The 13,503-nt window shown below is 53.5% G+C and overlaps 1 protein-coding gene across 1 annotated transcript in view; it reads right to left on the bottom strand.

Moving 5' to 3' along the window:
• Positions 1-9: 9 nt before the first annotated feature.
• The window catches only part of Kmt2d (lysine methyltransferase 2D), a 40,283-nt gene continuing 26,789 nt past the window's right edge, over positions 10-13,503 (bottom strand). The window contains exons 40-55 of the mRNA XM_055627065.1: positions 11,921-13,503; positions 11,684-11,824; positions 11,393-11,560; positions 11,077-11,236; positions 10,372-10,447; positions 10,054-10,229; positions 9,811-9,941; positions 9,146-9,278; positions 8,944-9,071; positions 7,652-8,792; positions 5,691-5,827; positions 5,468-5,598; positions 3,531-3,816; positions 3,276-3,349; positions 3,078-3,186; positions 10-2,939 (exon numbers count right to left, since the gene is read on the bottom strand). The exon at positions 11,921-13,503 is cut by the window's right edge and continues 1,321 nt beyond it. Of these exons, the coding sequence (XP_055483040.1) occupies positions 2,847-2,939; positions 3,078-3,186; positions 3,276-3,349; positions 3,531-3,816; positions 5,468-5,598; positions 5,691-5,827; positions 7,652-8,792; positions 8,944-9,071; positions 9,146-9,278; positions 9,811-9,941; positions 10,054-10,229; positions 10,372-10,447; positions 11,077-11,236; positions 11,393-11,560; positions 11,684-11,824; positions 11,921-13,503 (4,667 nt within the window). The 3' untranslated portion in view covers positions 10-2,846. The remainder of the gene's footprint in view (positions 2,940-3,077; positions 3,187-3,275; positions 3,350-3,530; positions 3,817-5,467; positions 5,599-5,690; positions 5,828-7,651; positions 8,793-8,943; positions 9,072-9,145; positions 9,279-9,810; positions 9,942-10,053; positions 10,230-10,371; positions 10,448-11,076; positions 11,237-11,392; positions 11,561-11,683; positions 11,825-11,920) is intronic.

Genomic DNA, 13,503 nt, shown 5'->3' with positions numbered 1-13,503 from the left:
CAGAGGCGCTTGTATTTAAAATGTTCTTTTTTTATTTGTCGTTTAAAAACAAACTTTGAAGAAGCAAAATCCAAAACTTGCCCTTTGCCTCTCGCAACATAAATTATGTACAGTTCAGAATGATCGCTGATACAAAACATGCCAAGGACAGGGGCGCTGGGGGTGGAGGAAGAGAGAGCGCTTTAAAAAAGGGAACCATTTCATCCGTTGTTACGAAGGACCAACCTTGCTGTACAGGATACACACAACACAAAATAAAGTTCTTCACGGGATTCACACTTGTCAGCGATTTATTTTTTTAAAAAGGGGGAGGGTCCTGGAGGTGAGGGTAGAAGGTAAAAGGGAGAAACTGAAAATTGAATATGTGCAAGTGTAAACCAACCCAAAATACAAACACAGGGGGTGGGATTCTGATGCAATTATACAGGCGGGGTACTTTAAAAAAGAAAAGGAAAAAAAAAAAAAAAAAAAAAAAAAACAACAACCAAAATTCCAACCTTGTAGCGTGGGTCTGAGTTATAGTTTATATAAAAATTAAAAACTGTATAAGGTTCCGTCACTAAATTCTACAGGACTATCGGATACCTAGCGTATGAATACAAAGTCTGCCCCTTCTCCTTTCCCAGTTCTGGGGCCCAAGCCCCAGCCAGAGCCTGACTCAAAGCAGACACTCTCCCCCACTAATGCCGAGACCTTTCAGCTCTGTGGCTTCAGGGACAGCAGCCCAGTTTTCCCACTGTCTGATCTAATTACAATGGTTTCTGTGGGAGTGTGTAGGGGGAGTTGTTACTCTCTTAACATTTGCAGCTCAAAACAGATGAAAAAGCAGCTTAAAAAAAAAAAAAAAAAGGCCAGAAAAAAAAAAAAAAAAAAACAAGAAAAAATCTCCCTACCCCCATCAATCCACAATCCCCCAAATTTAAAACAAAACAAAAGCCTAAAATCACAACAGCAACCGTGCTACCCCTCCAGCAGGCCTGCGCATTTGCCACCATCCAGCCCATCTCTACAATCCAGATAATCTGATTCTTGAAAATATTAATTACAAAATGCCCTTTGCCCACAGCCCCTAGGAGAGAACTGCATATAAGTTTCATTTTCATCCCCTCAGCTCCTTACCAGAGAGGGGTCTGAGGCCTCACACACCCACTACCCTACCACCACCCGCAGGAAGAGGTTCAACTGCAGCACAAGCTTGGGCAGAAAAAGGAAGGAAAAAGGAAGAGAAGGGTACCCATCACCCTCTGGCTCCCCCTGGGGCCAGCTCACTTTTGTGCGTTATAACATAGTCCAACTATACAACCGGGGTGAGAATCACCCAGCTTCTCTCTAACCCCCACCTTACAGCAGTCACAGCCAGGGGGTGGGGAAGGGGGGATGAGGAAAGGGCGGTAGGTTGGGTAGTGGAGGGGGCCCCCCCACAAGGGGAGCTCCAAGTGTCCGCCCCACACCCCCCTACCATTTATAAACTGGTTTTGTAAAAAGAAAATAGATATATTTATATAGAATATATAAAGCACAAAAATTAGTAGTTTTACATTTGCTCTCCCCGGGGGTAGGGGGAGAGGGGAGGCTTCTCACCTCCGGCCAGCTCCCCCATGCCCCACAAGACTATGTACAATCCCATGTATAAATAGATAAATACCCCCCACCCCCCGCGCTGACACTAAGCTCCCCACCCCCACATCACCACCCATTCCCACCAGCCCAGCAGCAGTTTGGTGACTGAGGGAAAAGTGAGAGCTCTGGGCCACACCCTGCCTCGTTGGGTGTGGGCATGCCACTCAGGGGTAGCCCTCACCCTACCCCCACACCCCATCCAGGGGCTGGGGGCAAATGGGCTCAGGATGAGGCTGGGAAAACAGGAGAGAGAGATCCTGGTCCTAGGTTTAGCACACCCCTCCTGCCTCCATGTCCAGATGGAGAAAGAAGTTCTAGAGCAACTATGGACCAGTCATCCCCAATCTTTATCACCATTTGCCTCAACCACCATCCCATGCCCATAATTAAAAACAAAGATGGATTTTTGTTGTTGTTATTGTTGTTGTTTTCCTTCTCCTACCCCCTTTCCACCCACTAGAAGAGGGCAGTGAGGTGGGGGAGAGAGTTGGGGCAGTAGGGGGCTTGGAGAGGGTCTCACATTTCAAAACAGCAAAAAATCCAACACTTAAATGAGGTAGGTGTGGGTGCGGGGTCTCCTTGCCCGGCTTGCCCAGCTTGCCCTCCTGGGCATCTGGATGCCTCTTTCCCATCATGTTGCATTTGTCAGAGTGGAAAACAAGGAAACACAACCCATAGAGAGACAGAAACACAGAGGAAAAGAGGGAGACAGAGACAGATAGAGAGGAAGGGATGGGGGTGAGGGTAGGGGCAGGACCCGGCAGGCAGGGCCAGGTGGGGACCCGGCCTTTGGGATTGTCAAGCTTAGTCAAGTCTCTTTGCAGCCTTGAGTTGGGCCAGAGAGGTTGGCGGAGGCAGCAGGGCTGTGAGGCCCCGCCACACATCCTCCTCCCTGCTCCCTGCTGCCTCCCAGACATTTCTGGGTAGTTCCCGGCCCATATCCCCCTCAAACCTGAGATGCCCAGCGGCTGCTTCTGTCTGTCCCCTCCTGGAGCCGGGGGCAGATGCCAGCCTAAGGGCCGGTGGCAGGGAAGAAGGCTGTCCCTGGCACCCAGGGTAGGCTTGGCCTAGGGTCCTCCGCCCCAGCCTCCTTCTCCAGGGGCTCCGGCTGGCCGGCAGCCCCAGCCCTGGGTCCTGGCTCTGGCTGCTACCTCTCTTCCCCCTCATCCCTTTCAGGGAAGAGGCGGGGGTGGGGGGACTCCCCTGCCTGGTAGCCTCAAAGCTTCTTAGTTCATCCACTTCCTACAGTTCCAGGCTCCACAGTGACAGGGGATCTTGTGCTGATCGTCCTCAAAATCAAACTGATAGTCATAGGTCAGCTGAAAAAAAAAAAAAAAAAAAAAAAAAGGACAAAATCAAGGTATGCTTGATGAGGAAAAGCGTAGGGCCATGATGCCTTGGAACCCAGAACCCAGCCCGGCCCCTGGGAGTGACAGGGGAAAATGATCTCTTCTCACCTCCTCTCCTTTGGGGATTCGCCGGCTGGAGATGATAATGATTTTGTCCTCCTTGTCAAATGTCACAACCTCTGCTACACAGTTAGGGGCACAGGAGTGGTTAATGTACCTGGATGGCAGGACAGAGTCAGCATCAGCGATACCAGGAGACACCCACAAAGTGGCCAACTCGAGACACTTAAATCCTTCCTCTCTCACCTGGCAGGGCCTCCTGTCAATGTAGCATCGATCACATGCTCGTTGTTTATCCGAAACATGTAGATGCCTCGATTCTAGAACGGCAGAAGTTGTAGAAAGAACAAGAATGTCAGGAATCAAACTCAGGGAGTGGGCTTACTTGACCCGACCAAACCTCTCCCGCAGTTCTCCAACTACCCACTCGACCCACGCCTGCCCCTTGCTCCTTGGCAGAGGGGACTTCCTATCACGCCAGTCCCCAGCCAGCCGTGGCACCTGCTCCTCGTAGATCTTCTCCCGCCGATTGGCCACCTCATTGCGGATGATGGTGCCAATATACTCGATGACCATGGTGTGCTTTTCTAGGTCCTTGGCTGCGTAGAGCCCTAGGCCCTGGATGCGGGAGCGAGCCAGGTAGACATTGTTCTTCCACTCAGTGCGCAGGCGCCGGTACTGAGACGACTTGGAGTGCACGAACTGCTTGCTGTATGGGGTGTTGGTCTCGCCTGTGAAGGTGCTCTGATAGGCCTTAGACATGCTGGTGCTGTTCAGGGTATGGGGCCTGGGAGGTGATACAGTCCATGACAACACAGACCAAGCACACATCGCCCGCCTCCTCCCTGGGAACACAAAGTGCTACCTAGGGATACGTCAATCAGCAAGTACTACAAGTGCCTGCTGCCTTGGGAGTGGCGTAGAGGCACCTGGGTCTCAGCTTGCAAGAGGCAGCGACTCACTGCTGAGACCCTTCTTGGACGTCCTGGGTAGCGGAGAATACCCAGGACAGGGAGGAGCTATGGAGAGGGAAGAGGCACCAATTCCCCTACACTGAGCCTGCTCTCCCATTTCCTATTTCCTACCACCCTCCTGCCAAACCATGCTCAAGGCCACACTCTTTGAGGTCCCCAAGTAGCCCAGGCCCAGAATTTAAGCTGATGGTTTGCTCAATCATGAGTCCTACCTCCTGCACATGCTACATGCCCCGAAAACGGGGGCATCTGTACCAGAGTAGCTCCATCTGACTTTTAAGTGGCTGTGAAGATGGTGCAGCCAGAAGATGGTACCCTCGCCTCCCTTCAGACCGTCCTGCTCTGCAACTCAGCATTGGGCTGGGCGGACGGCTCAGTGCAGGGGAATGACTGCTGCCCGGCGGGAGCCTTTCACCACCCTGGGGCGCCTGCCAAGTCTTGCCCAGAGCAGTGGTTTTCAAACGCTTGGGATGCTTTCTGTTTTATTTAGCATATTCTTTTGTTTGGCAAAATATTAGCTGCAAGTCCAATCCACAGGTGGAAATGGTTCCTCCGGCAAGTCCAATCTTAGGGTAGAGCCATCGCACAGAAGGGCCAAGTCTGCCCACCGGCTTCTGTGATCTGGGCTTCAAGAACGCACGTGCTCACAGTTTGAAAACCACTGTTGTACAGCATCAGGACTAGGGCTAACTCGGGCAGAGTGCTCGACGTTCTAGGACAGCCTTCGAGCCTCCAAAGGCCTTCATGGAGAGCCCTGCTGCCATGGATTCTGCCTCCCTCTACCCCAGGACCAAGGTTAGGCTGCTGTGGTGCAGAGAGACCAACAACCCACAGGTTAAGAGGAGGGTCTAGTCCCAGCTGAGTGACCTTTACTGAGTCACGCAGTCTTTCTGGGCCTCAGTTTTCTCAGCTATAAAGTGGGGATCATACCACCTGCCCTACCTACCTCATAAGGTTGTTGTGAGGATCAAATGAGATAATGGATGTGAAAACGCTTTGAAAAAAAAAGTATAAAGTGCTATACAAATGTAAGGCTGTATTATTTTTCTATAAAACTTCTAATTAGTTATTTCTGAATGAACTCAGCTTTGGAAAGGGAAGGTGCCCTAGCACCTAGGGGTGTCTGAAGTTTGGGAGTATCACCGGCCCCTCTGGAAGCAAACCAAAGAAGAAAGAAGTGACCAGCTCCCTCATACACTTCCCCACTGTCTGGACCAAGATCCGCCCCAGCAGCCGTCCCAGGCTACCCACGAGCTCTCTGTCCTCCTTCCCTGGTCAACCCAGGACAAGTAGGGAAGAGGAAAGGGATACCCCAGAACAGCCATATACCTCTAAACAGGTCTATGGGTGACTCCCCAGGTTCTTGGAAACAATTCTGATCTGCATCTCAAACCCTTAGAACGCAGCCAGACGGTCCTACCCACATCCGCACCTCCAGCCCACAGCCCAGCCGCATAAGCTCACCGTTTGTAGTGTGTGAGGATTTTAGGTTCTGATCTGGCACAGCCAGTGGGGTTGATCATGAGTGGCAGTTCCATCAGGGGGTGGCGGCCGTAGCGGAATAAATAGTTCTGACAGCTCTCCACCCCAGGTAGCTGTGGGCACAGGGATTGCAACCTCAGCTCCTCAGAGACGGACAAGTACGCCCAGTGCCCACCTTGCTCCCAGCTCCTTGCCACTTGCTTACCGACTCGGCTATTCGAAGCACAGCGTGCACCGTCAGCCCAAAGAGTTCCTCGCCTTTCAGGTACTCGGGGAAGAGCCTCAGCATGTCAGCTTCTTTTCTCATGGCAGCCACAGGCTCAATGATGCGGTTCCACACAGCTGGACGAGAGACAGATGACAGCCCACTTCAGAATAACATTTGCTCACCCATCTCCAGCCCACAGCCCCATTCGTGCACTCTACTTTCTGCCACATGGCCTTCACTTCCCTGCGGCTCTTCTTTGGCAAAGGAAACCCCTCCTGGTTTCCTACAAGTCCCAGAGGAAGATAAACACAGGGCCCAAAGACCTAGCAAAAGGCACAGTTCTTTCTGAGTGAACAGACATACTTTGGAGTTGGGAAGATTATGTTGATGTTTGAGTAATGGCTGTGGGAGTTAAGCCAAATACCCAAGTTTCCTCACAAGACTAGGTCTACTGTCTACACTGCGTACAGTGACAGTGCTCACCTCCTAGGGTTGTACGGACAGAACAACCTCTATGAATCACTCTACTAACTGCACTGGGACACAGTCCACGCTCAACAGAACATACTTCCTGCTGCCTTATTTATCACCAACACAGAAACAAAGGTCAAAAAGGAACAGCCTTGGCAGTCAAGAGCAATGGCTGCTCTTCCAAAAGACCCAGGTTTGGTTCCCAGTACCCATAGCCTGCTCACAATCATCTTTCTTTAACTCTAGGCCCAGGGAATCCAACATAACCCCTTCTGGACTCCATGGGTACCGTACGTGTGCGATATACAGACATACATGCAGGAAAACACCCACACACACAAAAATTAAAACTTTAAAAAATTTTGAAGGGAATTAGGTGGGGCTGTAGCTCAGCGGTGTAAAAGTGATGTTCTAGCATGTCCAAAGTCCTGGGTTCCATCCCCAGCACCTCAAAAACAAAACTCTAAAAAGAATTTTATATATGGGGGAAAAAGGAATTTAAAAAAATGTGTGTAATAAACAATAGGATTTCAAAATATCATCATTGAACTGGGCTTGGAGGGTACACGCCTGTAATCCCAGTCCTCTGGAAGGAAGAGGCAGGCGGATCTCTGAGTTAGAGGCCAAACTGGTCTACAGAGTGAGTTCCAGGCCAGCCAAGGCTACAGAGAAACCCTGTCTCAAAAAGACAAAACAAGAGATGGGAGGGAGGGGAAAAACCCTGTCTCAAAACACAAAAGCACAAAAAAAAAAAAAAAAAAAAAAAACACCACAAAAGCAAAAAAGTTTAGGCTAGAGAGGTGGCCTGATGATTAAGAGCCCTGGCTGTTCTTCCAGAAGACCCAGGTTCAATTCCCAGCACCCACACGGTCATAATAGTCTGTAACTCATGCATACGGTACAGCAACATATGCATGGAAAAATACCAATACACAAAAAATAAATAAAAACAAAACAAACAAACAAACAAAAAAAAACCAATAACAACAAAAAAAGCCAGCTGGCGGCGGTGCATGCCTTTAATCCCAGCACTCAGGAGACAGAGGCAAGAGGATCTCTGAGTCGGAGGCTAGCCTGGTCTACAGAGTCAGTCCCAGGACAACCTGGGCTACACAGAAAAACCCTGTTTTGAAAAAAGCAAAAACCAACAATACCAAAGAAACAAAACAAAAAAACCCATACACATACACACAACACATCATTTAATCTACAAAGCTTACTGGGGGTGGGGAAGCTAAAATATTATTGTTTTTTTTGAGAAAGTTTCCTCCTGTAGCCCAGGTTGGGCCCCAATTCACTGCATAGCTGAGGATGACTTTGAACTCAGGATCTTCCTGCCTTAATCTCCCAAGTGTTGGGATCACAGGTGTGAGGCAGTTGCTTGGCTAATCGGAATATTTACAACTGCAAAGGTGTTTAGAGTGACTGAGACTGAGCCCCAGTATCTGGGGTTTTGAGAGGGCGTGCTGCTTGAGGGAGGGGCCCACCTTGGGGAGACGCGTCAGTGAAGACCAGATCGTCTAAACCCTGTTCAATGACTTTGATCACAAACTCAGGCCGTCCATTATTCTCGCTGATGGAACAGCGGTAGCAGCAGCGGCGATTATTGGTGCGAAGACTCCAGTAGATGCGAGTGGCCTCATAGCCCACAGGATAGAGGGCCGTGGCACTGTGGAAGTCAGCCATCTGGTGTGGGAGCAGCTGACCAATGGCATGAAACACAAGACCTCCTACCCGGAACATGTGCAGCCGCTCTCCCCGCTGGATGATGCTGGCGATCTGCTTCACCTCATCGCGCTCAATGTAGACCCTCCGGAAGACAGCAAATGAGCTCAGCTCCTGCTCACAGGGCCCCTTGATCTTGTGCATTGGGCACAGCATAGTCTTGTCCTTGAAGAACATGCACTTGGCACGGATGGCACAGGCAAAATGGTAGACACTGGGGCAACGCATGCGATTGCAGCTGCTAGTGGCACCAGTCCGCTGGCACAGGGAGCACTTGGTCAGCAGCCCTCGGTGCAGGGCAACCTCCACGTTCATCAGTGCCCCACCCTGGGTCTCATACACTTCCGTGGACCACAGGGCGCAGTTGAGGTGTACCCAGAGGTCCAGGTCAAGGTTGAGCAAGCGGGCCGGCCCATCGGTGGCACCGTCTCCCTCCTCGTGGCAAAAGCAGCAGCGCCGCATGTCCCGAGGCACCTTGTTCGGTCTCAAGGCCGTACCAAGCTGCTCCATGAACTCTGCCACCTCCCGCTCATCCTCTTGCCGGCCACTGCCCTTCTGGATGGTCAGCAGTAGCCGCAGCCGCTTCCAGCGTACCCCTTTCCACTTTTTGAGGCGTGGGGGACGGGAATCTTCGCTCTCTTCAGGGGGCCGGGCTCGGGGCTTAGGCCGGGCAGATTCAGGGGATGAAGCCAGTGGCAGAGGTGAAGGGATTGGTGGCTCAGCAGATGGCTCAGCCTGAAGTTCAACCATGGGCTCCGTGGGAGGGCTGGCAGGAGAGGGTGCTATGGGGGACGGAGGTGGGGAAGGTTCCTCAGGAGGAGGGGCGGAGAGCTGCCTCACGTCCAGGTTGGAGACATTGTAGGTGTAGCTGTGCTGGGTGGACGGCTCTGGGGCAGGACTCTCCTACAGGAGGGGGCCCTGGACGTTAGTGTCAGGTCTTCCGCTACTCAACCCTCCTTCCTCCCCACCAGACTCCACTCCCTCAGAAACCTACTGTCTTCTTTGCCCTAGGAGTACCTTCTTCCTAAAACTGACCCTCCTCCCCCAAACCCACCTGCTTCAAGAGGCTCAAGATGTCTAACTGGCTCTTGAGGGTGTAGCCAGGCAACACTGCATCAAACTGCTGCAGCCAGTCAGGTCCAGTGTCCGGGCCCTTGCCACTCAAACCTTTTTCTTTTCCACCTATGGAAACGAAAAGAATCAGTCTTCCCCCAGAAGCCCTCTCTGATCTGAAGGTGGTCTCCAGCTCTACTCACCTCGGCCCTCAGCTTCCCCCTTCTTAGGCTCAAGGCCTGCCCGGGCAGGGCCATCTGGAAACAGCACCTCATAGGAGTTGGGGATCTTCATGCTCAGTAACTCCGCCACTGCAACCATCACACCATTCAGGTTCTGCTGGGGCAGAAGAAAGGACGGGACAGAACGTGTCAGCAGCACCTGCAGCGAGCTCACAGCAAGCCCACTGCACAGGGCAGTCAGCAGCCCTGTTTCTCTGAGCTCGCCTCACACAACCTTTCCTAAACCACAGCGGCTACACACAGGAGCTCCGCAGAGGGAATGAGAAGGCAGTGTTTGCAAAGAACCTGGGCTGTTGTTTAACTGTTCTCCACCTTTCTTTGACCACAGAGCCCTGTCCCAAGGCTCCACCTAATGTGACAGGAGGAGCAAGGTCTCGTAGCATTTGTCACTTGACAGTTAGGTGGCTAGTTGGTTGTCTGTCTTTATCTGTGGGTGGTGAGCCCCCTGAGGGGCTCCATTTCCCTCACTGAGCCCACAGCACCTAGGCCAGCCTTTCAAACAAGCAGGAATTCAGGATGAATATTTGGACAGTTGTAATTTTTTTTTTTTTTTCAATCTAGACAAGCTCTGAAGACTGCCCTCTGACTCAAGTCCTCTTTGGCCTCAAGGTACCCCTAGGACACACCTTGGCAGCAGCAGCAGAGACTGTCAGCATGACTGACACCTCACTTCCTTTGCCCTTTTCCCAAGCTGTACCAGGCAGCTTTCCAGGGACGTCCAGGTCAAGGGCCCCGTAAGGTTTGCTATCCGGGAAGACTGGGTGAAAAAGAGAGGGAAACTTGTATAGATTGAGTCTCTTCCCACTACCACCCTGACTTCTGACAACCCAGCTACCCTGGACCTGGCCCAAGCCATGAGCAGCACATACCAGGGATGCTGGCACGCGGGATAATGGGGATGACAGGGGAGAGGGCCCGGCTGTCCTGCTCCCAGCGGCCAGAGCCCAGCTGAGGGAAACGTGGGGCTTCTTCCCCAAGGATGCTCTCAGGGGACGAAGCCGGCACGATGCTATCAGGAGAATCGCTGTCCTCATCACTCTCCATCCTGAAGCCAAATGCAAACAGGTGTTGGTACAGCCCCATGGATGCTCCCTCTGGGAGCTTAAGATCGGGAGGTGAGGCCATAACAGAAACCTGGCCCCAGCTAAGGAAATCCTAGGCCATCTGTCCTCCACCCTGTTCCCCACCTGACATCCTCAGTCTGATTGTGAGGGGGTGTAGGCAGAGCAGCCAGCAGGTCTAAACTCTTCACCTCGGCGGCATCTGAGGGTGGGGAGGGAGAAGAACAGTCAAGGTGAGTGTGGGGCGGAGGTGGTGCTCTGTCCCCAGCACGGCAGCTTCAACTAGCTACTGTGAGGGACTGTCTACTCGGCTAACAGACACTGAGCCTTCGCTGTGTGCCACCCGCGCTTAAAGACAAGATCCCACTTCTGTAGCTGGGCCAGCTGCTTTCACACTCAGGACCCCTGCTGCCTGTCTTCGGCTCTGACAGGGACCATGAGCCACCACACTACTCCTTATTTAAATCTTTTAGCAACTACTAGACGGATTTTCCAGTGTCTAGTCTGTAGGGAGGAAATCAAGGCTCACAATCAAGTCCATCAAGCTCCGTGGTCTAAGTAACACAGCTACACACACTCGCGTGCTAGAGTGCAAATGTAGGCCAGACTGTGGATGCTGGACTGTTTCTTCCCACAGCCTCCACTGGGGTTTGCCCTGCTGGCCTCCTCCCCTGCTGCTCTCCCAGACTCCAGAGGCTCGCCCCTGTCCTGAGCACACCGTCACCGACGGGCCCTTCCCGCTGAACGCCGCTGCACAAGTGCACAGGCAGCGCCCAATGCTTTCGCTTCTGACGCCGTGTGGCAGGGCGCCGCAGCGTGCCTGGAACTCACCCCTCAGTGTTCCCTCAGTGTCCTGGGCAGAGGCTGCGTCCTTGGGGTGCTCCCCCAGCTCGTCAGAGGGAGTGACACCGTTCACCATCTTCTGCTGCACCGATGGGGGTGGGGTGGGGGGCAGCGACGAGGGTGGTGTCGGCGGGTTACTCAGGTTATTCTGAGGGGTGGGGTGGGTGTTGTGTGCAAGGCGGCATGGGGAGACTGGTATAATCTCCTGGCCCCACGTTACATCAGCATCTTCCTCCAGCCTTTCATCCCCACCTCCAACCCCAAGAATTTCATTATTCCCAAGAAGTAATGTCATTTTTCTGACCTTGGTGAGCAGCTGGGCGTAGTAGTCAGGGCCGGTATGCAGAGCCCCACTTCCAAAGGACCCCCTGAGCTGGCTCTGCCCACTGACTAGGCAGCCACTGCCAAAGGGAGCAAAGAGGCTAAAATTGGCGGTGATGGTAGGCTCCGTCAGGGGAAGCTGGGAGAGTTCCTAGGAGGGGCAAGATGGCAAAGCTGGAGAGCTGCTGCATTGACAGCTGCCCCTTCAGACCTCAGGACAGGCTACTCATCCCCCTACAGGGATGAGACCATGGGACGGGTCCTTGGGGATCACCTGTTTTAGCTGTTTCAATAAGGCCTCGTTGGTCCTGACCCCGTCTTCTTTTCGCAGCTTCTTTCGGGAGCTCACCAATCTGTCGCTTGCCTTCTGTACCCGCTTAGGTTTCACCGTCAAAGGCTTTCTTATGGCTGCATCCTAAACCAGAGAAGCCCTGTGAAGGCCGCTGCCCTGCTCATTTGACCTCCACAATTAGAGGTACCACTGCCATGCCACTCTGGCCAGAGCACTCACCTCTTTGCTGCTGGAAGTACCCTGTAGTTTCTGCTCCAGCCCTGACAGCTTGCTGTCAATGTGTCCATTGATCTCAGCTCGAAGGCCCTCAGGCCCCCGCCCAGCGCCAAGTTGCACATTCTTTGCCCGCAGAAGCTTCTGTAAGAGTAGATGCCCAGCCTCTGAGCGGGAGCCTGCTAGCAAAAGGTGGTTGCTGGTGCCTGGTGTCCCAAGTGGCTCCCCATTGGCCTCCCTTTTCACTGCCTGTGCACCCAGGGCACATGGCTCTTCCCGGGGCTCTTGCTTGATGCTAAGTTGGGATGGGTCATGGGCCATCTGTCCGTTCACCTGCTCCAGATGCCCAGGTAGCAGGCTGCTCTGCTCTGGCTTCTGGGCTTCTGCTAGGTTGTCTGAGCGGTCCCAAGGCCCCAGTCCCTTGCCAAAGAAAGTATCTGCAAGCTGGGCGGCAGCAGGTGAGACCCTCCCAGGAGGCAGCTCCAAGGTTGGCCCCTGGGGCTTTGGGGCCCCTGGATGGGTGGGTGTTAGCTGGGTACTGGGGGAAGGTAACTGTAAAGGTCTCTTTGGCTCTTGGGGACTGGATGGTGGAGGTGTGGGATGAACAGGGCCAAGCGCTGGTCCTGTAGATAAGGCTCCTTGTGGGACAGGGAGCCGGGGTGGGCCCTGAGGTCGAGACCCTGCCCCTAGCTCCTGGAGGGGTCCTGTCTGAGATCCAGAAAAACCCCCAGGTTGAGGTTGGCAGCCCAGGAGGCCCTGGAGGGGAGAGGGCTGGGTCCCAGGCTCCTGGCACGGTGTGGTCTGGCGCAGCGCCTGACTGTGCTGCAGCTGCCGCTGCATGAGGAACGCCTGTAGCTGCTGTTGCTGCTGAGGGCTCAGGTGTCGCAGCTGTGGGTTTTTAGCCAGCACTCCTTGAAGCTGTGCTCGAAGCTGACCCACTGTAGGCATGACTCCTACCCCAGGAAGACCCTGCCCAGACTGAGGGACAGGCCCTGACTTGGGAGGCTGTGGCCCTGTATTATTTTGAATGGGTCGATCTAGCCCAAGGGGCTGCTGGGCTCCCAGAAGGTTCTGGCCCATAGGTCCAGGCTGCTCCCCTAAGGAAACAGAGGACTGGGCCAGCAGGTGGGGTATAGATGGGGCCTCAGAAGAGGATCCGCTCCCTAGTTGCTGCCCATGGTTTCCTCCACCTGCTGTGCTGAGCAAATTAACTTGATGCTGAGGTTGTCCCGGGAGCCTTAGCGGTGGCTGCAGCTGTGCTGAGGTGGGCTGAGACTGGGCCTGGGACTGAACAAGTAGGAGTTGTGAGTCTCCAGAAACAGAGGGCTTTACCTCCCCTGGCTCAACAGACATTGACTCCGGGGTAGTCCCCACTGCCAGTGGCCCTCCTTGATGTGTGGAGGAGCCCTCAGTGACCTCTGAAGGAAGCGCTGTCTCTGCAGTATTTTGCTCCTTGCCTGTCAGGAGGAGGGTTGGACCTAGGGCTCCAGGGCTAGAAAAATGTTGAAGAGGCTTGCCTGGCATGCCAGGGCCAAGCGTCACCTGCTGCTGCTGCTGCTGCTGCTGCTGCTGCTGCTGCTGCTGCTGCT

Source organism: Psammomys obesus, unplaced genomic scaffold (assembly GCF_907164565.1).
Source record: "Psammomys obesus unplaced genomic scaffold, mPsaObe1.curated_primary_1811, whole genome shotgun sequence".
Lineage (NCBI taxonomy): Eukaryota > Metazoa > Chordata > Mammalia > Rodentia > Muridae > Psammomys > Psammomys obesus.
Note: the sequence above shows the minus strand (reverse complement) of the source record. Positions and strands in the feature narration are given on the sequence as shown.